Raw genomic sequence first — 27,033 nt, 5'->3', positions numbered from 1 at the left:
GGTGAAAATAGTTCGGAAGAAGAGGCAAAAAAAATCTTAAACACCAGGTTCGTATCTTGAAAAGTTCGTTAGAAGAGGCGTTCGTAAGATGAGGTACCACTGTATATGCAAACGAATTTGTAGCTATTCTCATTTATGCTTAGAGAGGGCTGTAAAGCATCATATAAGTCTACGTGCTATTGCTATTTCTAGAACTGGTATGGAGGGAAAGATCAGGGTTGAGTCAGAATCAGTGACAAAGACTAATCAAATCCCTCTCATCCTCATTTTAAGGCTTATGTATCTTTTTCTGAACTCTATATACATCTGCTGAAATTATGCTTTTCCTCCATAAGAGTTTTCTTTTTAGAATCTATATTGGACCAATTTAGTATTTCTCTTCAAATACTCTCCAACCTTTCAGTTGCTGTTGCTGTTTTATTTTCTGTATCCAGAATTCTGATCGCATCAAAACTAGAGAGATTACTTTTAGCCATCCTGCAGTACTTACTATCTGTTATGCTCATTTCCAGTAAGGTCAGGTAATAATAGTAGTGATTCAGCTTTCTCTGAAAGCTCATATATATATTAAACATCAAGCTTTAAAACTAAATTGTGCGTTCACTTGGTTTCTTTGTTATCAAATCTATCAGGGAGGCACAAGGATGAGCAGCAATTTACAGCCATCTAGTCACAAGTGGGTTATTTATTGCAGCAATGGTCTTGCTGTTAAACATTTAAAATCCTATTAAAGACAGCAGGATTTAAGTAGTCTGCATGCATGACAAATAACATATTTAAAAATATTTACGAGATATACTCCAGACAACTGTGTGACTCCAGATACTGAACTTTATTTCCTAGCATTTTTATGATTCTTAGCTCATGAAAATACATTCTGGGAATTATGGTTAGCCATTACTGGAGGATGTAAGTTGTTACTTATAAAATGTAGTTAGTGGATAAATAAACATAGTATTACAGTAGTCCAGATTAAGGTCTTCCAGCCATTTCTAAAAGTGAAAAGCCATGAATCCTCCCCCCCCCCCTGCCACTTTCTTGACTATATACACTGCTCAAAAAAAATAAAGGGAACACTCAAAGAACACATCCTAGATCTGAATGAATGAAATATTCTCCAATGCACTGCTGCGGAGAGTCCAACGTGGGTGATACTTCAGCCTGATTGGTTAGGGACTGAGTTAAATTAGAATATTAATTAGCTCCACCCTGTAGACCCTCCCTTGTAGCTCAGTTTTAAAAACTCAGTCGTAGTGATAGGGACTAGAGTTTTTTTCTCTCTACCTTTCTTAGGTTAATGAATGTTTTAATAAAGTTTGACTAATATATTATCTTTTTTCCCTTGTCTTTCTTTCCTTTATACAGGAATCTAAAGAGGACAGAAGACAGAGGACCTTCAGGTTGATACCCCCCGTGGGCAAAACCTGCACCCACATACCTCCTAAGGCTTTTTGCCCCCCGTGGGCATAGCCCAGAGGTATAGCTCCCCTAGGCTGGGTCCCTGACCTCCGTGGCCAGACCCCCTCTCTATGCCTAGTGACTGGATGTGGAGCTGTGAATAGACTGATGGTCCCTAGCCTCCGTGGCCAAACCTTAAGCAGTCTAGAGGGGCGAAGGTACAGCAGCCCCAGAGGCTACCCCCCCCCCTACTCCAAGAGAACCTTTGAGTTCGTTCCCGGGAGGATCGGCAGGTTCAAAGCACCACCGAGAGCGGCAAGCCGAAAACGCTGTCTATTCCCTGCAGATCGCCGGAAAGCCGCCGATTCTGCGGCGGCACGCCCAGCAGGAGCCCGATGCCCAGCTGATAGCAGCGGAGGCGTCGGAGGCCAGGCTGCAAACAGAGAGCGAGAGCCGAAAGCCCCGCAAGAGAGTTGAGACTGCAGTCCACTCTCAGGGAAGCTTGGGAAGGAGCGCGACGGTTGCGCCCGCCATTTCTGGGCGCAAAAATTGAGCGGCCGCCATGTTTGAGCACCAAATTTAGGCGGCTGCCATGTTTGGGCGCCAAAATCCGGCACCTGCCATTTGAACCAGATCCGGAAACTGGACAAACCCAGGGCAGCAGGGCAGCGCCATTTTGAATGAGATTGCATTGCATCGCACCCATAAGCGGCAGAAGGTTTTTCTACCGGCTTCAGACATTCAGCTAACAGTTCCAACAAGGTTACTGCTTTATACAATAACCTGTGAGTACCAGGATGGCTGAGCAAGCATCCATTGCCCCTGCAGAAGCCCCAACCGGGAGGGATGAGGCACCAAAATCAAGTGCCAAGTCACACCCCTCTCGCTCTAAGGCAAAGTCCTCCTCTACCCTTAAAGAGGCAGAGAAGAAAATTAAAGCATTAGAGGTGCAGCTAGAGGCCGCCCAAAGGCAGGCATTGCTGATTCCTTCGCCTCCAGCCCAAAGCACAGCTGTCTTTCAAGGCCCAGCCCAATGGCCACCCATGGGCTCCCCAGGACCAAGGGGATCAATGATGTCAGGGCACAGCGCAGAGCTATCCCCTGAGAGACAAGCATATCCACCTGCTGAGACAAAGGCCTGAGCTTCCACTGCCTCAGCCTAGTGCCTGGTTCCAGCTCCCACAACAGAGCTATACAGCCCAGATTCCATCAGCAACATTCACCCCTTCAGCAGCCGGATTGCGAACCAATGACACTTGGCAATCCATGCCTCAGGCATTACAGGAGATGATCACGAATGTCTATATGCAGGGAGTGTCCATTGGTGCGCAGCAAAAACCAACCACCCAGACCAGACCGGTCAGAAGGGACCTTTGGTCAGTACCTATGGATTCCTCATTTCCACAGGAATCAGAGATGGATGAGGGTGAGATGGATACAGACAACGAGTGCGAGCTATCTGAGGATGAGGGTCCTCCACCCGAGAGACCCATATCAGCTATGCTGTTTAAACCTGCCCTCTTCGACGTCATGCTCAGAAAGGCCAAGCAGGTCACCACGGTGACATTCACTTCTAAGCCTGCTGAAGCAGCAGTGGGACTGCAACCAGCAGAACGCCTATTCACGGAACCGCAACCGGAATCTTATCACATTCCATCTTCAAAGATTTTTATGGACAGTGTCAAACGCCCTTGGCAAAATCCAGCGGCGGCCCAGGGACCGTCCATGATGGATCGTAAGTTTTACACCTTCGATCCGGAAATTGAGAATTTACTGGTCTTTCCAACAATCGATGAGCCAGTAGCGAGCCTTGTCTCCAATGCAGTGGTTCCATCAGAATTGGCTGAAAGCCTGAAACCGGAGGACAGGAGGGCCGAAACCTTGATTCGAAAGACCCATCAAATGGCATCATGGGCTTTGAGAGCAACATCAGCGGCCTCGTACTTCAACAGAGCTTGCATACTCTGGCTCCAGGACATGCAAACCAGAGTGGGGCCAGAGGATGGGTGCCTTAGACAGGACCTAAGTAAGCTGATCCTGGCATCAGAGTTTTCAGCGGATGCCACACTGAATGCGTCAAAATTTGCCTCCAGAGCAATGGCAGCTACCTTGGCTTCTCGCCGACTGCTCTGGTTAAGATCATGGCAAGTGGATGCTAAATCCAAGTGGCGCCTGGCCTCAGCACCCTTCCACGGGTCGGAACTCTTTGGCCAATCTCTGGATAAGGTCCTTATCGAGGACAAGGAGAAGCGAAAGGTACTCCCAAAGTCAGCCAGACGCACTGAACGGCGCCAGGCCCCATTTTTTCGCAGACAGCCCTTTCGACAGGAGCCTGCTGCGGCGGGCACGCAGGCTACAAGACCATACTCCACGGGATATGCCCAGAATACCTTTCGATCCGATAGAGGCGGATACGGAGGCAGAGGGCGACAATACCAGAACACCAGGAAGACCTACCGGAATTCCAACCAGAGGGGATTCCGAGGACATAAATGACGGGACGGGACATATTCCCATAGGGGGTCGGCTCCAGGCATTTACCGAGACCTGGCACGACACCACCACGGATACTTGGGCCCGCAACACAATCTCCCAGGGCCTCAAGTTGGACTTCCTTTACCCCCCGCACCAGCGCTTCATTCAGTGCCCCTGGACCAAGTGCGCTCACAAGAGGAAACTCCTAACCCAGGAGATCCTCCACCTACTGGACATAGGGGCAATAGAACCAGTACCAGTCAGCCAACAGGGACTGGGATACTACTCTGTGGTATTTCTGGTGCCGAAAGCTTCGGGGGGATGCAGGCTCATATTGAACCTGAAGCAACTCAATCTGTATGTCAGATACGTCAGGTTCAAGATGCATTCCCTCCGCACCATCCTCTCCTGCATAAGAAGAGGCGACTGGATGACTTCAGTGGATTTGAAGGAGGCATATCTGCACGTGCCAGTGCACGCAGACCACCGCAGATACCTCAGATTTTGTATCAACAACAACCACTTCCAGTACTGAGCAATGCCATTCGGCTTGTCCTCAGCACCAAGGACTTTCACAAAACTCTTGGACATTCTAACAGCTTCCCTCAGATCCCGCTCGATACGCCTCATGGCGTATCTGGACGACATCGTCATATTGTCAAGGGATCCTCAGAGGGCGAGACAGGACTTACTTCTAACCATGCAGACCTTGCAGGAACATGGTTTCACTGTGAATCTTCCCAAAAGCCATCTGACACCTACCAAGCGCATTCTTCACTTGGGAACCACCATAGACTCTCAGATTGGCGAAGTATTCCTGTCAGACGAACGTCGACAACGAATACGGGACTTAGTCCAATTCCTCTGTCATCGGCGGCAGGTATCACTGGCATTCCTATCCCAACTTCTAGGAAATTTCGTGTCCTGCATCGATATCGTACCCTGGGCCCAGGCCCCTTCAGTGGTTTCTCCTGCCTTACCAACGGCGACGGCTCAGCCACTCCCACCGCCTAGTCACATTACCAAGGATGGTCAGGCGTTCCCTCACGTGGTGGCTCTCATCCGCCATCATCCGGGGTTCCCCCTTTCTGAAACAGGAGGAGGTAGTCATTACCACAGACGCAAGCCTCACAGGTTGGGGAGCCCACTCCGAGACCCAGGTCGCACAGGGACTGTGGACCCCAGCGGACCTGACAGATGTCAACATAAACCTGCTGGAGTTGAGGGCAGTGTTTCTGGCCCTATTGGCCTTCCGGACAGAGTGTCAGGGCAACCATATCATGATATTCACTGACAATGTGGCCATCCGTTCCCATATAAATCACCAAGGGGGAACGAGGTCAGGAAGGCTTATGCAACAGGCAGACATCCTGATGGCATGGGCAGAGACCAACCTTCTATCGATCAGGGCAGAACACATCTCGGGAGTCAGCAACACGCAAGCAGACTGGCTCAGCAGGACCACTCTCAACCCATCCGAGTGGAGCCTGGGACAGGAGACATTCCAAGTGGTGACGGACAGATTCGGCACACCACTGGTGGACCTGTTCGCCACCCCGGACAACACCCGCCTGAGTCGCTTCTTCTCCTGCTTTCCTGCACCAGGGACCGAGAGGGTCAACGCCCTCAGGAGCCCATGGCCGGACGGCCTGCTATACGCCTTCCCACCGATATGTCTGATACACAAGACAATCGCCAAATTAATCAGAGAGGGGGCCGAGGTCCTGTTCATAGCACCATACTGGCCTCGCCGCCCGTGGTTCGCGAACCTAATGGACCTATTGATATCACCACCCTGGCGGATTCCACTCAACCTGGTCTCCCTCAGCCAGGGGTCAGTGTACCATCCAGACCCCCACTGGTGGCAGCTTGCCGCGTGGCACTTGAGGGAGACAGAATGAAGGCAGCATCACTATCACAGGACGTAATTTCCACCATCCAAGCGGCCCGCAGACCGTCCACCACCAGGATCTACCAGGCCACCTGGGCAGCATTCCATCAATTCTGCGCAAACCAAGAGGTAGAACCACAATCTGCATCGATACAACACATTTTGTCGTTCTTACAATCTGGACTGGATAAGGGGCTTGCCCCTAACACCTTACGAAGACAGGTAGCAGCCATCTCCACACTGATTAAGCTAGACAACTGGAGATCCATCTCTCATCACCCATGGGTGAGAGACTTCCTGAGGCTCACCCATGGGTGAGAGACTTCCTGAGGCTCTCCGCCCGCAAGCGGTGCACAGATTCCCCTCATGGGATCTCCCACTAGTGCTAAACGCGTTAACCGCTCCACCATTTGAGCCACTACGCACCATCTCTTTTCGATTGCTGTCACTTAAAACAGCCTTTTTAGTGGCTATCACATCAGCTAGAAGGGTGTCCGAACTGGCGGCCCTATCGGTGAGATCGGACTTATGCATCTTTCATCAGAATCGGGTGGTCCTGCGGCTCGACCCGACATTCTTACCGAAGGTAAATACCCTGTTTCATAGGCCTAACGACATCATCATTCCGGATTTCTGCGCACAGGGGAGTCATCCACTCGAACTGCGCTGGCATAAACTGGACATACGCAGGGCCGTCAAAATCTACATTCGGCAGACGGCTCCGTTCCGAAAGACGGAAGCCTTGTTTATATCCTTTGGACTTCCTACACAGGGGACCAGAGTATCCCCGACAACGCTTAGTCCCTGGATAACATCATGCATCGCTACAGCATACACTTCCCAAGGAAGGACTGTACCAGGCAACATTACGGCACACTCCACGAGGAGCGCCGCAACTTCAGCGGCGTGGGCCACCCAGGCGCCTCTGGAAGACATCTGCCGAGCAGCAATGTGGGCCACTCCGGACACGTTCATTAGACATTACAAACTGGACTCATTTGCATCTGCAGAAGCGGCCTTTGGCCGTAGGGTATTACAGAGGGTGTGTGGGTCACATACGCCCCTGGTCCAGTCGTTTCCCACCCTGTTGTCTTAGTCTTGGGCATATCCCACGTTGGACTCTCCGCAGCAGTGCATTGGAGAAGGACCGTTGAACTTACCTTAACGGTCTTCTCGATGCACTGCGAGGAGAGTCCAAACCCAACCCGACCTTGGGGCCCAGGGGCTCAGTTACAGTTCTAGTTAAGTTAATAAAGTTCTGTTGATTTCACTACTCCTTCATTTTTATTGACTGAGCTACAAGGGAGGGTCTACAGGGTGGAGCTAATTAATATTCTAATTTAACTCAGTCCCTAACCAATCAGGCTGAAGTATCACCCACGTTGGACTCTCCTCGCAGTGCATCGAGAAGACCGTTCAGGTAAGTTCAACGGTCCTTCTCATTGAATACTTTGTTCTGTACAAAGTTGACAACATGTGAAATTAATTGTCAATCAGTGTTGCTTCCTAAGTGGACAGTTTGATTTTACAGACGTTTGATTTACTTGGAGATATATTCTATTGTTTAAGTGTTCCCTTTTATTTTTTTGAGCAGTATATTTTTCATCACCTCCAAATGTAGAGATACTTCCTTTGTGCATTGCTGTACATTGAATAGGAAATTACATCAAGCACGCGGCAGTAGACCAGGGATTAGCAGTACCACCCTCTCCTGCAGTATTTTTAAAGAACGGGCAAGTACAGACAAGGTATAGTTTAATGTACAGAGTTTGAGAAGATTCACCTTTGTTTTGTGCTTCAAGGGAAGAAAGTTGTAGAGCAGCCCCACCTGCTCTTCAACTTTTCCAACACATCTAAACATAGTTCCTGGATGATATCATAATAATATTCTTAGTAATTTGACATGCCTGTAGAAGGCTAGCGTGGAGGACATACTTTCCAGAGATCCATCCACTTCTTTGTAAGCAGGAAAACCGGATGAATTAGAAGCAGGTGATCCACAGACTACAAAAGCAGACAGGCATAGCAAATCCTTTGGAAACCTTTAAGCAAGGTGTAAACATGTGGCAACATGATTTCAGATCTTTACGTATGTTATAAGGTTAGAGCAGCAGCTTTGGGCTTCTTATGTCAGACTGGTTCGAGAAACACACAGCAGAGAAAATGAAATGGAGAAATAGTGTTATCCATAAGAACTGAAAATAGGCTCCCCTTCTGTGCTTACATTTTGAATAATCTATATCTTGTTCACAACAGCTTGGAGGGAGGGGAACTCTTCACTCGAATCCAGGAGCGAGGAGACCAAGCTTTCACAGAAAAAGGTAGAACATCAAAGGTTTTTATGAACACATTTTTGGAAGTTAGCACAGGTAATTCTCGACTTCGATGGTTCATTTAGTGACCAATCAAAGTTGCAATGGCGCTGAAAAAAGTGACTTGTGACTGTTTTTCACAGTTACAACCTTTGAAGCAACCCCATGATTATATGATCAAAATTCAGATGGCAGGGAACTGGTTCATACTTATGGCCGTTGTTGTGTCCCAAGGTCATGTAATCACCTTTTGCAACCTCTTGACCAGCAAAGTTAATGGGGAAGTTAGATTCACTTAACAGTCAGGTTACTAGCTTGCCAAGTACAGCGATTCACTTAACAACTGTGGCAAGTAAGGTTATAAAATGGGGTAAAACTCACTTAACAAATGTTTCACTTAACAACAGTAATTTTAGATTCAATTGTGGTCATAAGTCGAGGACTACCTGTACTTAGGTAAACTCTTTATTTCTTACTATTTTAAGGGAAGTCTAATCAAATCAAAATTGGTAACTCTTTCAAAACTTCTGTTCTGATTATTTTTATTTCTAAATACCTGAGAACTCAAAGAAATATTCATTAGGGATCGTGTACATTCTTTTTCATGAAAAAGTATCCAAATTAAAATAATGAGGCTTTTACTTTATGGATTGAAGTTTCATCAAATGCTGCAGTGTTTATTTCAAAATAAACATAGAGAAAAGGTGTTAGTTTAGTCATTTCTCCGTACTGAAGGAGCGGGTCCAGCAGTCACATGGGTTGCTCATGTCCAATCCGGTGGAACTGAGCCTAGTGTTAAAAAAGCTTGCCGGATCCGCCCCTTCCCCAGAATTCGCTCAGTTCGCATATCCTGCGGTTGTATTGTGATAGCTCGTTCAACATTCTAACACCTTCCCTTCGATCTTTTCCTTCAAAAGTAGTAAGAATTGTTTTACCATTATTATTTACTTGCACGGATAGCGCCAGCCGTTTGAGGCTCGGCTTTTTTCCTTTGGAGAAGTTGCGGTTTCGTTTTCCCCCGGCGGTTTTGCCGTATACGATTCCCGCGGCCGCTTGTGGATTCCTTTAATCCCTTGGCCTGGAGGTCTCGGTGCAAGTATTGATTTATTTATTCATTATTGTAATATGATTAAAGGGCTTTAATATACCTCCTGCGGAGTGAGACGCCTTTCCAGTCTCCTGGACTTAGTCGATCGCTTCCCCTTTAAAAATCCTATCTCGGAGCGATTTTCGGCGCGAAGGCCTTCGCGCCCATTTTTAAATTTAGGCCTCTCGTGTTGGCCTTCTGCCAGCCGCGTAGGCCTCAGTCCACCGCGTGGATCCCGGAGCGGGCCTTGGGACGCCCAGGCTTAATTCTCCACCGGCTAAGCCTCCAACCAGAGTGCCTTGGTTTACTTAATTAAAAAGTTTAGGGAGGCTGGGCCCCGCTGGATCTGGGGACACGAACTCTGGGTTTGCCCAGATTGCCCTCAAGTCTCAGCAGCTTCGAGGCCTCGAAACAGGATCCATTCCTCTTGGGAAGTACTTGAAATTCTTCTCCTTAATTATTCAGTTATTGGCTCAGCCTTGTCTTCTGTTAATTGTCAGACTATGGCTACTTTTCCCAAGAGAGGCACAACTAAAGGTCCCAGAGAGGCCAGGCCTACAGGCGATGAAATTACTAGTATCCCCCAGGCCTCTTCCTCCTCTTCTCCAGGGGCCCGCCCCTCGACCAAGGTCACCAGGGCCGAGAAGAGAAGGGACCTAGCCCTACAAAGAATCCATGATAAATCAGCAAAACGTTTGAAAGTACAGGCCCAAGTACTCAGTAGTCAAGACCCTCCAGAGGCTTCTAGTCTACCTCCTTCTGGGGTCCCTGTGTTATCTCTGGATGAGCCTAACCTAGACAGACCCCAACCTAATCTATGGGGCATAGGTCCAGAGGAACCAGATATTATTGAAGATTCCCCCCAGCCAGGATCCTCCCAGGCCTTTAGGGATTCTTCTGCCATTCCTGCTGATATTTCTAGTTTACCTCCTGAGTTCCAATCTATTTTTTCTGTGTTGTCCAAGGCCATTGATGCCAAACTCTCCTCCATCAATGAGCTTTCCGTACTTCCTCCTCCTCCTCGTCCCTCCCGCCCCTTGGGTTCCTCCCCAGCGGTTAGAGCTCCTATTCAGGAGGATTCAGATTCCTCTCAGGACGAATATGAGGATTTGGAGGATGATGAGGATCCCTTTCAAGGTCTCTCAGATGATGAGGAATCCCAAATAAAGGTTCCTTCTCCAATTACTATTTTTCCTTCTCAATTGTTCAAATCTCTCCTCCTCAAAGCTAGAATTTCTACGGGATTAGCGGCCCAGGAGAAACAAGCCTCTACTTCCACTGATCCCCCGGAGGAGAACTTACCTTACTTCACAGAGGAACAGGAGGATAACGAGGTAATTCCTATGCCTAAATTGTTTAAAGATGCCCTACTTAAACAGTGGGATTTCCCAGCCTCTGGCCTTAATCCCTCCACCAAGGACAGAAAATTGTACAAACTTTCCTCTTCCTATGAAGAGCTCCTCTCCTTTCCTAAACCGGATGAACCTGTCAAGATCCTTCACTCGGCAGCGGCTGTGCCAGGCGAAGCAGAGGAAGTCCTCCGCCCAGAGGACAAGCGGATTGAACAAATGCTCAAAAGAGGATTCACCGCAGATTCCTGGGCCATTAAAAGTTCTGCAGCGGCTTCCTTTTTCTCCAGAGCCATGCTTCTGTGGCTTCGCCAACTACAACAGCATATTCCTCCCGATGACTTGAGAGGTCAACAAGACTTCAACAAGGTCTTTGCAGCTGCCCAGTACGTGGCTGATGCCACCTTGCAATCTACTAGATTTTCTGCTAAGTCTATTGCAGCTTCTACAACGGCAAGAAGACTCCTATGGATTCGCCCTTGGCAAGCGGGAGTACGCCAGAAGTGGCAGTTATCCCAGGGTCCCTTAAAGCGCGATCTTCTTTTCGGTGATCTTCTGGATCCACTCCTCACGGAAACCACGGACAAGAAGAAAGTCTTGGGCCCAACTACCAAAAAGGCTACCAAAATACAGTCCTTTCGTCGCCCAGGGCGCCAGCCAGATCAAGCGGCTTCCTATCAGAGATCTCCAGGTCAGTATTCCCCCCGCTTTCGTTCCCAAGGTAGGAACTCCAGGGGCAGAGGTTTTCGCTTCCAAAGGGGAGCGTCCTCTAACAGGGCTTCAAAAAAACCTAGATGGTAATTTTTCCTCAATTCCCATAGGGGGTCGCCTAGCCCATTTCGCCTCTAATTGGCGTCTCACCTCCAAGGACCCCTGGGTCATTGACACCGTTCAAACAGGCCTTCTATTAGAATTTGTTTCTCCTCCCCCGAAACGTTTTATTTCCTGCCCTTCTCCCAGGTCATCCTCAGATTGTAACCGTATGGAGGAGGCCATTTCTCATTTATTGTCAATCAGAGCCATTCAACCGGTCCCTTCCGGTCAGAAGGGCCTAGGATTTTACTCCATCCTATTTATGGTGCCAAAGTCCTCCGGAGGTTGGAGAGCTATTTTGGATTTAAAGAAGCTGAACCTATTCATCAAATATAGGAAGTTTAAGATGCACTCCTTATCTTCTATTTTGGCCGCCATCCACACGGGAGATTTCATGGTCTCTTTAGACCTCACTGAGGCCTACCTTCACATTCCTATAGCCAAGTGCCACAGAAAGTTTTTACGTTTTTCCTTTCAAGGTAGGCATTTCCAGTATAGGGCAATGCCATTTGGCCTTTCCTCGGCCCCTCGGGTCTTTACAAAGCTCTTGGGGTCCCTGGCGGCCTATATCCGGGCGTCTCCCATCCACATTTTATGTTATCTTGATGATATTTTGATTCATGGGAACTCCCTAGAGAAAGTGATTTCAGACCTGTCTGTCACCATGTCAGTCCTTCAGGACCATGGATTTTCCATCAACTTTGATAAAAGTCATCTCCAACCTTCCACATCCATTTTACACCTGGGTTCCATTATTAATTCAGAATCCTCCCAGGTTTTTCTCTCTCCCGAGAGAAAATTCAGTATAGGGGAGTTAATTTCCAACATTTTATCCAAACCTTCAGTATCCATAGTAACTCTGTCTTCCCTTTTGGGGAAGATGGTGTCATGCATAGGCATCATTCCCTGGGCTCGCCTTCATGCTAGGGAACTTCAGTGGCTCCTATTACCCTTTCAGAGATCGGGGCACAGCACCACCAAGTGTTCGCAGATCCTTCAAGTGGTGGAAGTCTCCGGCCATGGACAAAGGATCCCCGTTCAGGTGCCCGGATCAATTTGTCATCACCACAGATGCCAGTCTATCGGGATGGGGCGCCCACGCCCAGGGGATGATAGCCCAGGGCACGTGGTCCCCGGAGGAAGCTTCCAGGCCAATCAATTGGCTAGAATTAAGAGCCGTTTCTCTGGCTCTGAAACATTTCTCTCCTCGCATTCCCAACCGGCACGTTCTCATTCTCACCGACAACATTGCCACAAAAAGCCATATCTGCAGACAGGGGGGCACGAGATCCAAGGCTCTCATGAGGGAGGCCCTCAAGTTAGGCCTTTGGGCGGAAAAACATCTTCGGTCGCTCCTAGCCCACCACATCTCGGGGAGCCTCAACGTCCAGACGGATTGGCTATCTCGAGCAACGATAGACCCAGGAGAGTGGAACCTCCATCAGGACCTGTTCCATCAGATCTGCCTCAGATTCGGCCTACCTATTCTGGATCTCTTCGCGACCAATGCGAACGCCCAACTCCCTCGCTTCTTTTCCAGATTTCCATCCCCGGGAGCGGAAGCAATCAATGCCCTCCGGAGCCCATGGCCACCAGGCCTACTTTACGCCTTTCCTCCAATTCCAATTCTTCCGGACGTGATTCACAAGGTCCTCACCGAGAGGGCCCGATTGATCTTAATCGCCCCGCATTGGCCCCGTCGACCCTGGTTCGCGGATCTCCAACAGCTGTCCGTTCAGGACCCCTGGCGACTCCCCGTTTCGGGGGATATGCTGCGGCAGGGGGCCTCATTCCATCCAGACCCGGAGTGGTTCCACCTCACCGCCTGGCTGTTATCAGGAGAGACTTAGAACTGCGTGGTCATGACCCCGATACAGCGGAGGTCATTTTAAGGGCCAGAAGGAGTTCGACCAATCGAATCTACGACCACACGTGGTCCAAGTTTCACCAGTGGTGCCTACAGGAAGGCCTCTCCCCTCTGTGCATTCCCATACACAGAATCATCTCCTTCCTTATGCAAGGCTTCCATAAAGGACTTTCTACCAGCACCCTCCGGCGTCATCTGGCAGCCATTTCATCTGTCCTAGGGGGCCCCCACAGACAGCCTCTCCGATCCTTTCCAGAGGTTCAGGAATTTCTCAAGGGCATAGCCAACCTCAGACCTTCCAAGGTCCACAGGTATCCATCTTGGGATTTGCCTCGGGTTCTCCATTCCCTCACGCAGGCACCATACGAACCCCTAAAATCAGCGTCCCTAAGGTACTTATCCTTTAAGGTAGCATTCCTGGTGGCTATTACCTCTGCTCGACGCATTTCGGAGCTGGCTGCCCTCTCAATCAGGCAGGACCTTTGTCAGTTCCATCAGGACAAGGTAGTCTTGCGACTGGACCCTACCTTCTTACCCAAGGTCAGTTCCATGTTCCACAGAACTCAGGATATTGTCCTACCTTCCTTCTGCCTCCAACGAGACCATCCCTTGGCAATTAGATGGCACACTCTGGATCTTATTAGAGCGCTGAGAATCTATATCCAACGCACAGGACCCTTTCGGAGGTCAGAAGCACTGTTTATAGCCTATCACCCCAGAGTCATGGGGACCAAAGTGTCTTCAACAGTAATAGGCCGTTGGATCAGAGGGACTATATCTAAGGCCTATGAATCGGCCTCCCTCTCAGTTCCAAGGAACATCACAGCGCATTCCACCAGAAGCGCAGCCACCTCGGCCGCTTGGGCGACTCAAGCCCCGTTGGAGGAGGTCTGCAAAGCAGCCACTTGGGCCTCGCCAAATTCCTTCATCAGGCACTACAAGATTGATGCTTACGCTTCAGCGGACGCTGCCTTTGGCAGAAGGGTACTCCAATCCGTTATCTCACACGATAGCAATCTAATCCCACCCTAGGGACCATCTATTGGGTATGTCCCATGTGACTGCTGGACCCGCTCCTTCAGTACGGAGAATAGGCGTTGATTGCTTACCTGAACGCCTCTTCTCGTACGGTGAGCGGGTACAGCAGTCACTTCCCGCCCTTGTATGTGTCTTCCTTACCTTCCTATTATCCTTTTTTCCTCTAACAATAAGAGTTGAACACTACAGAGCTTCACAGCTGAGCCTAGTCTATGGATTCGCGAATTCTGGGGAAGGGGCGGATCCGGCAAGCTTTTTTAACACTAGGCTCAGTTCCACCGGATTGGACATGAGCAACCCATGTGACTGCTGTACCCGCTCACCGTACGAGAAGAGGCGTTCAGGTAAGCAATCAACGCCTATTTAAAAAAATTGTTCAGTGTATTGCAAGTATGTAACATACAAGTTTCATATCAGTGGTATTACCAAAGGACTGAGGAGCAGAAATGTCATTGATTAATTATTCCATTAATAGTCATTCTCAAAGCAAAACACAAGTCTTAGGGCTAATTTTATGTTTTCCCCTGACATAAACAAACTGGTTGCTAGTTAGAAACACTGTATATCTCTGAGTTACATCAAGAATGCTAATGTGACCTTTCTGTAAACTAACATTTCTAGAAGCCTCTGAAATAATGAGAGACATTGGAACAGCCATCCAGCATCTTCATGGGATGAACATAGCTCATAGAGATGTCAAGGTAAGAACTACTATAAATGTCTTCAAACTATGTGAATCAAGTAACACAACTAAACAGTTGATTTGCACAGACCTGTTTCAACACTGAGAGAAACAGCTTGAATCAAACATTTAAGTCACAGTCTTGGGCAGGAATCCAAGTATCTTTTAAAGGTCTTAAAAAGTCTTTTTAAAGCTTTAAATCTTTAAAGTCAGGCCATTTAAATAAGGTCCAAAGATGTCTTAATGTCAGTTTAAAACTGACCCACAAGATTAAAATGTACTGATATTTAAAAGTGAATTTGACTCTAGCGACAAACCAAACAGAATTAAAAATTTGGAAGAAATTAGTAGCAAAAATTATCCTGTTCATCTTTATTTATGTTCTTTTATGTATGTATATAATTCCAGCCAGAAAACCTTCTTTATACATCCAAAGAAAAAGAGTCACTGCTTAAGCTCACAGATTTTGGATTTGCTAAAGAGACAACCATACAGAACGCACTGCAGACTCCTTGTTACACTCCTTACTATGTGGGTGAGTTTGGCTTTGTCCTATCTTCTGATTTATTCATTCTGGAAATCATGAAATTATTACACTTTTATAAATGAACTTAGCCCTTGCTGTCAGAAGTAAAAAGTCAATTACCAGACAGTTGAGTTCTAACCTATGAATACATGCAATTAATAGCGTAAAAAATAGAGCTTTATGGGACTTGTAGGAGGGGGGAAAGGCTTCTGTTACATCTACAGATTATACTGTAAGGATGGTATGAGCTGAGATCATGCAAGCAAAGCAAAATTGCTCAATGTTCTAGATTTCTTATGGGTTAGGATCATTTGCCATTTTTGATGGCACTGGAAATAAAGCTTGGGATGTTTGTTTCTGACACTCCCCACATATGTATACATTCATGTACACTAGTTTACATAAATAAACTATATAAAGTATTTGTTCCCGCTGATTAGATTAAAGTACCTACATTCAGTTATATTCTAACTGCTTATTTATTAAGAAAGAAAGAATAAATACTAGTTAGTATATAACCAATATCTGAAAAATTAAAATTCACAATTCTTTTTTTCTCTCCTTCAGCCCCAGAAGTACTTGGTCCTGAGAAATATGACAAATCCTGTGATATGTGGTCTCTTGGTGTCATCATGTATATTCTGTAAGTGTAAAATCTAGATTAAAAACCAGAATTCTGATATGTCACACATTAGCTCCTTGTTACCGTAACGCCACTAGCAAATCAGAAAAATTAGTCACTAGATCATTACTCATTCTGTCAGCAGCCATCTGTGACTCTACATGGGATCATGGAGAGAATATATAGAGGACCCGGATTGTGGGGGCAATAGCCTAGCTCTGTTAAAAAAGTTCTATTGCTAACATGTTGTAAGCCGCTCTGAGTCTAAGGAGAAGGGCGGCATTAAAAAATTGAATAAAATAAATAAATAAATATAGTAATCTCTTAGTTATCAGAAGATCATCTATATATGTCTTTCTTTTGCAGTTTGTGTGGGTTCCCTCCATTCTATTCCAATACTGGCCAAGCCATTTCCCCAGGAATGAAAAGAAGAATTCGGATGGGGCAGTATGGATTTCCTAATCCTGAATGGTCAGAGGTATCTGACGAAGGTAAATGAGTCTTATGTATATTTCAAATAAAACTTCATCACTGATGGGTTTTAAAAATTGCAACTTTTGATTGGGTAACCTATGTGAGACCTTCAAGATACAAGGTTGTCTGGTGGTTAAAGCATCTGGCTAGAAAGCCGGAGACTGTGAGTTCTAGTCCTGCCTTAGCCATGAAAGCCAGCTGGGTGACTCTCAGCCCAACTCATGTCTCGGGATTGTTGGGGGGGGGGAGGTGGGGGGGGGAATAGGAAACAAATCTGTGCTGGATGTTTGCCACTGATAGTTATTTGTAAAAATAATAAAGGAGGGATAGAAACAAATAAAATATGGCAATTTTCATGAATGCACATGCCTAAATCATAAACACTTTAAAAGAATGTTCAAAAAAACCCCAAAATAGACAAATTGAATTAAATGCCACTTTTACAAATGTCATTTTAACATTAGAGAGAAATTTAAATGTTCTGGGCCAATAGAAAATAAGCACAAATGTATTCCAGGTAACAAATATCACATTGCTCGACCAGTATGCTTCTTAATATCTGATTTTCTTTGTAATTAGCATCAGTATGTTTCTCTGGAGCAGGAATAGGCAACATATGGCATTCTGGAAATGGCTGCCTGACCATTACCAGCAACTGTCACCATTTCCCATGCTTTCTAAAAACTAAGAGCTCAGTAACATCTGGGATATCACAGCTTGTTTACTTATAGATTAAGTACTAGAGTATCAGCAACAGTTGCTGTTTCCAGATATGAGATCTCATATAACAACTAATATTATATGGACATGTTCAACATTTGTAAATTACTCAAAAATGCATCATCCTAAAATCATTTTTCCTGCTTGGAGCCAAGTTTGCCTCATCTGGGCTAGCAAATCTAGTCATATTTTAGGGGCCAAATTTCTGAACTGTTCCAGACTTAGCTGCAGTGGGATGACACGTGCCCTAACCAATGGGAAATGGTTCATTTAGGAGCAAGAAATCTTTGGTCTTTCGGACATTGGTTATGCTGTCTGAAACTGAAGTCCAACAACATTTGGAGAGCCATAGATTCTCTATTGTAAGAAATCAGAGAAGTGATGAGAGAACCAGATTGGAGGATATAGCGATTTCAGTTTATAGAGCTCTCCAAGTCCACATCATGTTTTTCCTTCCCTTTCAGTTTTCTCTCCTCCCTGTAAAATTAAAATATTGCAGCACTTAGTGTGTTGGTGTAAAACTGAAGAGAACTGGATTTATTTGTCAAATTTATATGCCCTTCTCACAAACAAATAACTCTAGGAGGTACATCATAAAGCTAAAAACAATTAAATTAACAATTAGTAAAACAATTATTATTATATAATTAAAAACATTTAAAAACTTTAATAAGCCATGAAGATTCATTTGGTAATACAGTGTTCCCTCGATTTTCGTGGGTTCGAACTTCGCGGAAAGTCTATACCACGGTTTTTCAAAAATATTAATTAAAAAATACTTTGCAGGTTTTTTCCCTATACCACGGTTTCCCCCCCCCCCCGATGACGTCATATGTCATCACCAAACTTTCGTCTGCCTTTAATAAATATTTTTAATAAACTTTAATAAATAAACATGGTGAGTAACAATCTAAATGGTTGCTAAGGGAATGGGGAATTGCAATTTAGGGATTTAAAGTGTTAAGGGAAGGCTTGTGATACTGTTCATAGCCAAAAATAGTGTATTTACTTCCGCATCTCTACTTCGCGGAAATTCGACTTTCGCGGGCAGTCTCGGAACGCATCTGCCGCGAAAATCGAGGGTACACTGTAAACCTTTTGTGGCTGCCAACTTTAGATGGAAAATCTCTATGCGTGGTCTTGTGCTTCTGAGTGAAAGGCAGGATATAAATGGGATAAGATAGTTCTTAAATATAAGAATATGAACATGACACATTCATTCTGCAGATAGTTATGTGCCATTTTTTCTAACCTGACAGAAGAGGAAAACTGACTTGAGTGCATGGATATTCTACAATATTTTTCTTGTATAAATTTACAAGCTCTTACTGCCTACAGTAAGTTATGTTTCCATGTGTATTTTTTTTCTAGCCAAGCAGCTCATTCGTCTGTTGCTGAAAACTGACCCAACGGAGAGGATGACCATTTTTCAATTTATGAATCATCCCTGGATTAATGTGAGTCCTTCACAATGGTCTGCTTGTGTCTTCGTGTGGGTACTAGGCAGCCTACTGAGACGATTTAGCGTATTACTAATTGAACTAAGGCTCTTTCTGCAAAAACGAATATAATTTCTCCCTCACAGTATGAGGGAAGTCTTGGAGGGTAGAGGGTGGGGGGGAAACCTCTCAGTGAGTGGCAGTCAAGGACATTACACCCCCAACCCAACTGCTCTCAGCTAGATTTAGCTTTCATTGCAGCGCACACACTCTCTTTCTCTTATTTATAAAAAGCTACATTACCTCATCAACGTAGGACTTATTATTAGACCTCCATGGCACCATCGTGCTACACAGTGTTGATATGAATAGAGACCTCCTGCTTTGGGGGCGTTCTCAGATTTTGGCAGAGAACTAGGAAAACTCTAAATAGGGAAGGGGGAGGCTTAAACGCAGCAGCTCTCTCAGAAAATCACGCCAGAGTTGTTTCTGATGGAGATGCCAACTAACTAAAAGGCTCTGGGAGCGTTGAAGTAGTGGAAGAGAGAGAGAGAGAACAAGCTGCCGCCGAAGCCTTGCGTTTCGCATCTGCATACTGCCAGGCAAAAGACACCAACCTTTTCTGTACCGGATTCTCACATCTATCAACGCACTTCAAATAGCTGCTTTAAAAATGGATTTATGTCGTTGCCAGGAAAAATCAATCTAAAGAGATTAAATGCCTTCTGAACTCTTTCTCTTAAAGGAGACCAAGTCCAAGGGAGCAATTTGCGTGCTCCATAGATCAAATGGTTAAATAGGGAGCTAACTGTCAGCCCAGAGGAAACGTAGGCTCAAAAGGGATCTCCGTCTCAGTAAAAAAAAAAAAAGGCTCAAAATTAAGCAGACAAGTGAGTTGAACATGTCTGTGAGGAGAAAGTCCTGCTTTCTTTCCGGTCACCAAAATTAAAACTGATGTATCAAGTTTTAAAATTTAAATTTCTGATATAAACAATTCTGGAGAGACTTGGAATCCGTATCTCTATTACAGAAACTCTGTTCTAGCATCCGCCATTCCTTTGAGCCAGAAACCTAGATTTTATTTATTTTTATTTATTTATTTATTTATTTATTTATTTATTTATTTATTTGAGGGTTTTCGTGGGTATATATCTATATACACATAGTAAAATACATGATGAAGGCTATAGAGGAGATACTCATAGTAAAATATATCTAAGAAAGAATAGAAAAGAAGATATAGTAATAGAACATATCAATGAAAGAATAGAAGAAGAGATATAGAAATAGAAGAAAGGTATAGGAGATATAGGAGAGCAATAGGACAGGGGACGGAAGGCACTCTAGTGCACTTGTACTCGCCCCTTACTGACCTCTTAGGAATCTGGATAGGTCAACCACACTTGGAAACTCTGACATAGACCACAGTGCAGAACTGATTAATTTGGACATGGGGATGTCAGTTAATCAAGAATAAGTGTAAGCTTGGCCTTCGAATTCAAGTATTGTGTCATTGTGGGCTTTAAGCAGAATTTACAAACTCAAATGCAAGTGTACCTGTGTTAAGAGCTTTTGTTTTTACATCTTATCTTCCTGACAGTCTGTTATACTTGATGTTAAGAGCTGCGGAATTTCACACCGAGATAGAGGGGTAAACTAAATTATTTTATGAAGAATATGGCTTTGAGCCTAACAATGAGGGGGAAAGGTCGATTTGGAAGCTGAGAAGCAAAAAGGGAAATGTTAGGGTTTTTTCCTCCTTTGACAAACATTTGCTGGGGGAAGCGGGAACAGCTCAAATATGGTTTTTCTCCTCTAGTTTTTACCGAGTTAATTGCCACAGTCTTATGGAAGTTATGCAATTTTGTGATTATGAAAAATACAACTGTCTCCAAAAATGCAGCCGCCTACACTCTTTCTCACATAGCTTAGGAGACAAGTTTCTACATTTTTAACACAACTTCTTTCTTTTAAGAGCAGTTAATGGTTAGTGTGTCTGCAGTCTGTCACAAGAAAATTAACTCTATTGATTGCCTCTCTTAGCAATCCATGGTGGTGCCACCAACCCCTCTTCACACTACTCGAGTCCTGCAAGAAGATAAAGACCACTGGGACGAAGTGAAGGTAATCTTTGTGCATGTGCAGAGTTGGGTGGAAAGCTTCCTTTGTATGGAATGTTGGAAAACAATGTTCTCTCTAATTATTTATAACCCCCAAGTAGTGTAAAATAGCACAATAGTTGCTAAAACACATGCAGATAATTATTTTATTTATTTATTTATTAGATTTGTATGCCGCCCTTCTCCAAAGACTTGGAGATAATAGATTGAGAGAATTACTACAATTAGACATAGAAAGACAAGGAGGGTTTTAGTGGTAGTGTAGGTGTTTATATTTTAAAATAGACTTTAGCAAAAAAAAAGAAAAAAAGTCTGCAACGGCCAGAATTTTTACTTTAATCTTTCTTTACTATGCCTTTTGGAGTAGGAAGTTTGGAGGTTTTTTGTTTTAAATAAATGTGCTAGATCTGTCCAAATACTTATATTCTTTTTTTTAACCATCTTTTCTTTGAAAAACAATGAAATGTTTTGATGTTTCTTCAAAAGTTCTGGGGTCTACCAAAAATACCATATATAATGTGCTTTGTGAGGTGTCCATCCTGATTGAGGCAGATCCAACAAGAATAGGCAGCTTGGACTTTCAGATGTTCTGAATTTTAAATATCCACTTCATTTTGCTACTAGTGTTTTCTAGAAGTTTTCCTAATGCCAGGTTGCCTTTGACAAAGGAAAACATTACATTCCAGATACACATAGACAGCATTAAAGTTATACTACTTCACCGAATGTTCCTTACAGAACCGAATAGAACAGAATTTTTTATTGGCCAAGAGTGATTGGACACACAAGGAATTTGTCTTGATGCACATGCTCTTAGTGTACATAAAACATACGTTCGTCAAGAATCATAAGGTTAATTACCGTATATACTCGAGTATAAGCCGACCCGAGTATAAGCCGAGGCACCAATTTTTGCCACAAAAACTGGGAAAACGTATTGACCCGAGTATAAGCCGAGGTTAGAAAATGCAGTGGCTACTGGTAACTTATAAAAATGGAAAACAATAAAATTACATTAATTGAGACATGTTTTAGAATATTTATTTTAAAGAAAACCAGTAAACTAGCTCTGTAAATTTAAAAGAGGGTAAACAAATTAACAATATTAACAATAAATTAAAAAGTAAAAAAAGTAGCTCGATCAGGAACAAAGCTAAAACCTAAGAGTTAAAATCCTTCAAAACTGGATTCCTTCTCATCATTAATTGGATTTACATTATTGTTCTGTTTTTATATATGCTGTGAGCCACCCTGAGTCCTTGGAGAGGGATTGCATACAAATCCAATTAAATAAACAAACAAACAAACAAACAAACAAATAAGTGTATCCAAAGAAGAGCTTCAGCATTAGCTGCTGTGAGGTTATCAGCATAGAAAACCAAATAGATAGATAGATAGATGATAGATAGATAGACAGATAGATATAAAGATAGACAGACAGATAGAAAAATAGATAGATAGATAGATAGATAGATAGAAAGAAATAGATACAGATAGATAGATAGATAGAAAAATAGATAGATAGAAAAATAGATAGATAGAAAGATAGACAGATAGAAAAAGAATTCCTGTCTAGCTCTGCCTCATAACACATTATTAGATCCTATCCAAGCAAGGACAGCAACTACCACAAAATACCATTTTTTAAACAGTTTAAATCCTTTCAAAGGAGGGGGAGGAGAATCTGACAGCAGGGGGCCTTTTTAATCCGACTCACCATTGCAAATGGCTGCCTTCTTTGCTTGAGCTAGGGAGAGGAACTACAGTGTGCCAGAGGGGACAAAAGCTGGTGCCTCCTCGCTCTGGCTCAAGCAATGGCGCCCTCGTGTGGTGACTTTGTCAATGACCCGAGTATAAGCCGAGGCTGTGTTTTTCAGCCCATTTTGGGGCTAAAAAACTCGGCTTATACTCGAGTATATACGGTATTTGATTAATTTGGATCTCAGGTCTTTTTGTCCCTAATGTATAATGTTTAATGCTACATATGAATTGTTTTATTCATTACAATCTACTACATCTGGTATATAACCTTCATGGGGGACTCTACTCTTTCCTGAAATCCTCCTTTCTGTAGACATAATAAAATTCACTATTACTTCTTGTGTATTTCAGGAGGAAATGACTAGTGCTTTGGCGACCATGAGAGTAGACTACGATCAGGTAAAAATTAAAGATTTGAAAGCATCCAACAATCGACTCCTCAACAAACGGCGTAAGAAACAGAAACAAGGAGGCACCTCAACAGCATCAGCTGGCTGTAACAACCAATAAAGATGAGAGAAATGAAATGAAATAATTAGTTGAACTGAAATCACCACACAAAGGATACATAACTGAAAAATGAACATGGGTGATGAGAACTTTTTATTTCAACGCAACTGGGCCTTTTTCTACAAAGAATTTTGTTAATCATTCTATTACGTTTTAGTATACTTTGCATAAGGAGTTGCAGCAAACCTTAGAATATCAGTGAAGTTTGGGTAAATAAATATTTCTTGTGGTAATGCGGGTTCAGTGCTTACAAAAGCACAGCCACAACAAGCAATTCTAAATCCTTTTTTTCATATAAAGCAATTAAGAGCATCCATCTGCTTAACTCTCAGATGAATTCATAAGGACATAAATGTGCTTAATTTAGACTGGATTATGCTGAGTCCATTCAAGAGAAATAGATTAAACCATGCATAAAGCAAAGAAGTAAAAAAATCAGGTTATTACAAGAAGCAATCATAAAGTTATGAAAAGTAAGTTTTTTGTTTGATTTTCATTGTTCATTTCTATTGTATTTAATGTTCTTATTAGGTTAATGCTCTTATTTTATACACTGTCCATCTGTATAAGGAAGCATTGCTTTTTAGTCTTTAGGAAATATTTACAATCTAAGGTTTAAGGGATTATTACAAGCTTGCTTCCATTCTTCCATTCAGATCATGTAGGTGAAGTTAGTCATATGTAAATCAGGCACACATTTTTTTCAGCCAGAGGAAACGTCTGCTGGCTGCCTTGTAGAATCCACATAGAAAAACAGGTATGAGTGCAGTTGCTACATTTTTATTATCTACATTAATTTAGATGTTCCATTTCCTTGTTTACATATAGGCCCTAATTTATTTTTATCACATATTTTTTTTCAACTGTTTAAATTAAATATCAGATATTAATATATATCATTAATCAACCAAAATATCATTGGCTATGTCAGCATCCACAACTTTGTGCAAAGATTTTAGCTAAAATATTATTCAGTTCCGAAGGAAACTAATCCCAGATGCAGTATGATTTTCTTACTAAAAGAACTATGATATAGCTATCAAGGTATAGCTAGAGGGCACACTTTTTACATTCTTTTCCAGCAGTAAAGAGCTTCCAGTGGTCTGGGTTTGACATGGTGGTATCATCAGAGAGGATGGGGTGGAATTATTGTCCCCTCTTACCTTGTTGTCTTTTAAAAACCTATTAAACCAATTGGCCCTACTTCACTTATTTTATTTATATTCCTTTTATTTAGCCATTGATAAATTTCCATTTGAAATCCTGGGAAACTGCTACCAGAAAATAAATGGTTGGAATTGAAATTTCCCTGAGATAAGATATTAGTTAGCTACTCAGTGAACTGTGAAATACCACATTTTCAGGTAGTGTCTACATGTAAAAAGTTTAAAACGTGGGTACATGCTATGAGTGCTTCTAATTTTAAAGAGGAAGTTTTGAAATTTCACACACACACACACACACACACATTTCTTACAATTGTTTTTTACGTATCACATATTATTCCTTAATACCCTGTAGATTTGAGTGGGTGCGATAACAAAAATTGAAGTCACTCACATAATTCTTGTGGATATTTTTTAGCGAGTTTAGATATTTCAGTATGGCGATATTTACAACAAGAAAAGCAACTGTGCCAAACACTAAAGGTCTCAAACTGGGGTGTATTTTCACGCAATATCTCACAATCGCCTTGTCCCGTGAAACCTGCATTACATACCAGTTATCTTTATTCAAATCATTTCATTGTCCAAACATTTTCTTTGAAAAGGGATATTCATATTCTTGTGTCAATTTTCCATGCATGTAAGTGCCCCTGGCCCTCGAGGGAAAAGGTGAGAACTGATCCAGCCCTCTCTCTCTCTCTCTCAGCTTTCATTTCTGCTACAGTTTTTGAGATGCTAACAAACAGCAGGTGCTTGTTTATGTTACTTCTCATTTCTAACACTCACTACAGGTTAGAGAAATCCTTTGATAGCCTCTGTGTTTGTCGGAGTGCTCAAGGGGGGAGATGATGTCTTTTCCTAACAGTACTTGTAAAATGGCGAGATGATAAATAATTGCAGATGAATTGTTCTGTTCTTTATATTCTCCGAACTAAGTCTGCTGCCAAAGCCAGGAGATCGGAGATGGAGAAAGAAAATTTGTGGCTGTTAAACCAAAAAAATATTGGTGACTTGGTATTATGTCCTTATTCTAAAATTATAAGGATTAATCTGCAACGATGTTAATTTCTATTAATTACATAGGTGCCTCTCTTTGATTTGCAAGCATATTAAATTGATGTTAAAAGGACTTCAGACTGTTTGTGAAATTCTAACTTTTTGCAAATATTAATAAAAAGGTGCTTTATCAATTTTTTTTCTTAAATGGACCTCGCTGATATCTTCTTTTGTGATATTTTACTTTCAGTTGGATGATGACAGATTTTCCTTCTTCTCCCCTTCAAAGAATGTGAAGCGAACTTAATTTGAAGGCATCATTTTTGTCCATATGTTATTTGTTTTAATATTCAATTTAGCTAAATTTAGAGCAACTGTAAGTTAGCAACAGTCATTAGGTGGCAGCACTTAGCCAACCTTGGCTGCTCTTAAAAAATAAGATCTGGTTAGTACTTATATCACCAGGGTTAGAGGGTAGATTTGGATTTTTTTTTTTAAAGGTGGCGGCAGTGACAAACATTTCTGAAATTATGGCAAAAATTGAGGATACTTTTAACACATGAGTCTAAATCGAAGCAAAAGGCTTTTTTAAAAAAAGCAAAAACCCCAATCCTACCTGCTCTTAAGGTTATTCAGACTCCACATTTACCCAATATTTATGAAAGTGCCATAATTCACTGTCAGAAAACGTTTCACATTTCCTGTATTTCTAAGAGAGCTAGTGCCAAATAACTGAAAACAGCTGGTCTGACTTCTGTGCAGAACTTTGGATTCAGTATCCAAAAAAAAAAAAAAAGTGCTTTGGAGCATGAAGGTGGCACTGCGCACAGCACCTTAAAACAGCAACAAATTTTCTTGATATTGGAAAGCAAGATGCAGGATCCTGGGAAAATATGCAGTTTTAACATGTTGCAAACAGGCAACTTTAGTTACATTAGGTGGCTCTCCAAAGCTTTTGCCCACGGAATTATTCGCTGAATCAGTCTTGCTTCCAAGTGGAATTATTGATCCTTTTTGGATTCCTGGCTAATCTTATTGCTGTTTTTGGCCAATTAAAACTATAATTTTTGGCAACCTCCCCTTTGCTTGCTTTTTCTTTCATTTGAGTGTCAGATTGAATCTTGATGTAGACTAATTCCGTCCTAAGTGAAGTTACATTTCACTACATCTGACAATTTGAGTAACAGGAGCACACAGAATTGATAAAGATGAAGGTATTATAAACCTCATAATCACAAGAGAAAAGTGAACAAACTCGCCAAACCTTTCCAAGGTCTCAAGGAAAAGGCTTTCTTTAATTCCTTATGGGGAATAATATGCAATACAAAAAAACCCAATGCTGTGGCCCTAGAAAGAGTGCAGAGGAGAGAAGCAAAGATGATAAGTGGTAAATCACGTGATGAATGGTTAAAGGAACTAGGTATATGTCTAGCCTAGCGAATTAGAGGTGATATGATAGCTATCTTCCAGTACCTGAAGGGAAAACAGAAATGAGGAGGTTGATGTATTTGCCAAAGTATTTGAAGGACATGAATCAACAGGTGGAAGCTCAATAAAGAGAGATCTTGGAACTAAGGTTGCATTTCCTGACAGTTAAGAACAGCTTGCCCCCAGGAATGGTGAGTGCCCATCACAGCAGGTTTGGTTAGAGCGCAGTACTACAGGCTACTTCTGCTTGCCAGCTGCCTGCAATTTGGCAGTTCGAGTCCCACCAGGCTTAAGGTTGACTCAGCCTTCCATCCTTCCAAGGTGGGTAAAGTAAGGATCCAGGTTGTTGGGGACCATAT

General features: G+C 43.2%; 1 protein-coding gene across 3 annotated transcripts in view; it reads left to right on the top strand.

Moving 5' to 3' along the window:
- MAPKAPK3 (MAPK activated protein kinase 3) overlaps positions 1–25,454 on the top strand; it is an 87,515-nt gene extending 62,061 nt beyond the window's left edge. For all 3 annotated transcript variants that reach the window (XM_070738715.1, XM_070738717.1, XM_070738716.1), the window contains 8 exons: positions 8,021–8,085; positions 14,852–14,931; positions 15,321–15,447; positions 16,006–16,081; positions 16,427–16,551; positions 18,626–18,711; positions 20,737–20,817; positions 22,926–25,454. In XM_070738715.1, the coding sequence (XP_070594816.1) occupies positions 8,021–8,085; positions 14,852–14,931; positions 15,321–15,447; positions 16,006–16,081; positions 16,427–16,551; positions 18,626–18,711; positions 20,737–20,817; positions 22,926–23,084 (799 nt within the window). In that variant the 3' untranslated portion in view covers positions 23,085–25,454. The remainder of the gene's footprint in view (positions 1–8,020; positions 8,086–14,851; positions 14,932–15,320; positions 15,448–16,005; positions 16,082–16,426; positions 16,552–18,625; positions 18,712–20,736; positions 20,818–22,925) is intronic.
- Positions 25,455–27,033: the final 1,579 nt, after the last annotated feature.

Source organism: Erythrolamprus reginae, chromosome 2, assembly GCF_031021105.1.
Source record: "Erythrolamprus reginae isolate rEryReg1 chromosome 2, rEryReg1.hap1, whole genome shotgun sequence".
Lineage (NCBI taxonomy): Eukaryota > Metazoa > Chordata > Lepidosauria > Squamata > Dipsadidae > Erythrolamprus > Erythrolamprus reginae.
Note: the sequence above shows the minus strand (reverse complement) of the source record. Positions and strands in the feature narration are given on the sequence as shown.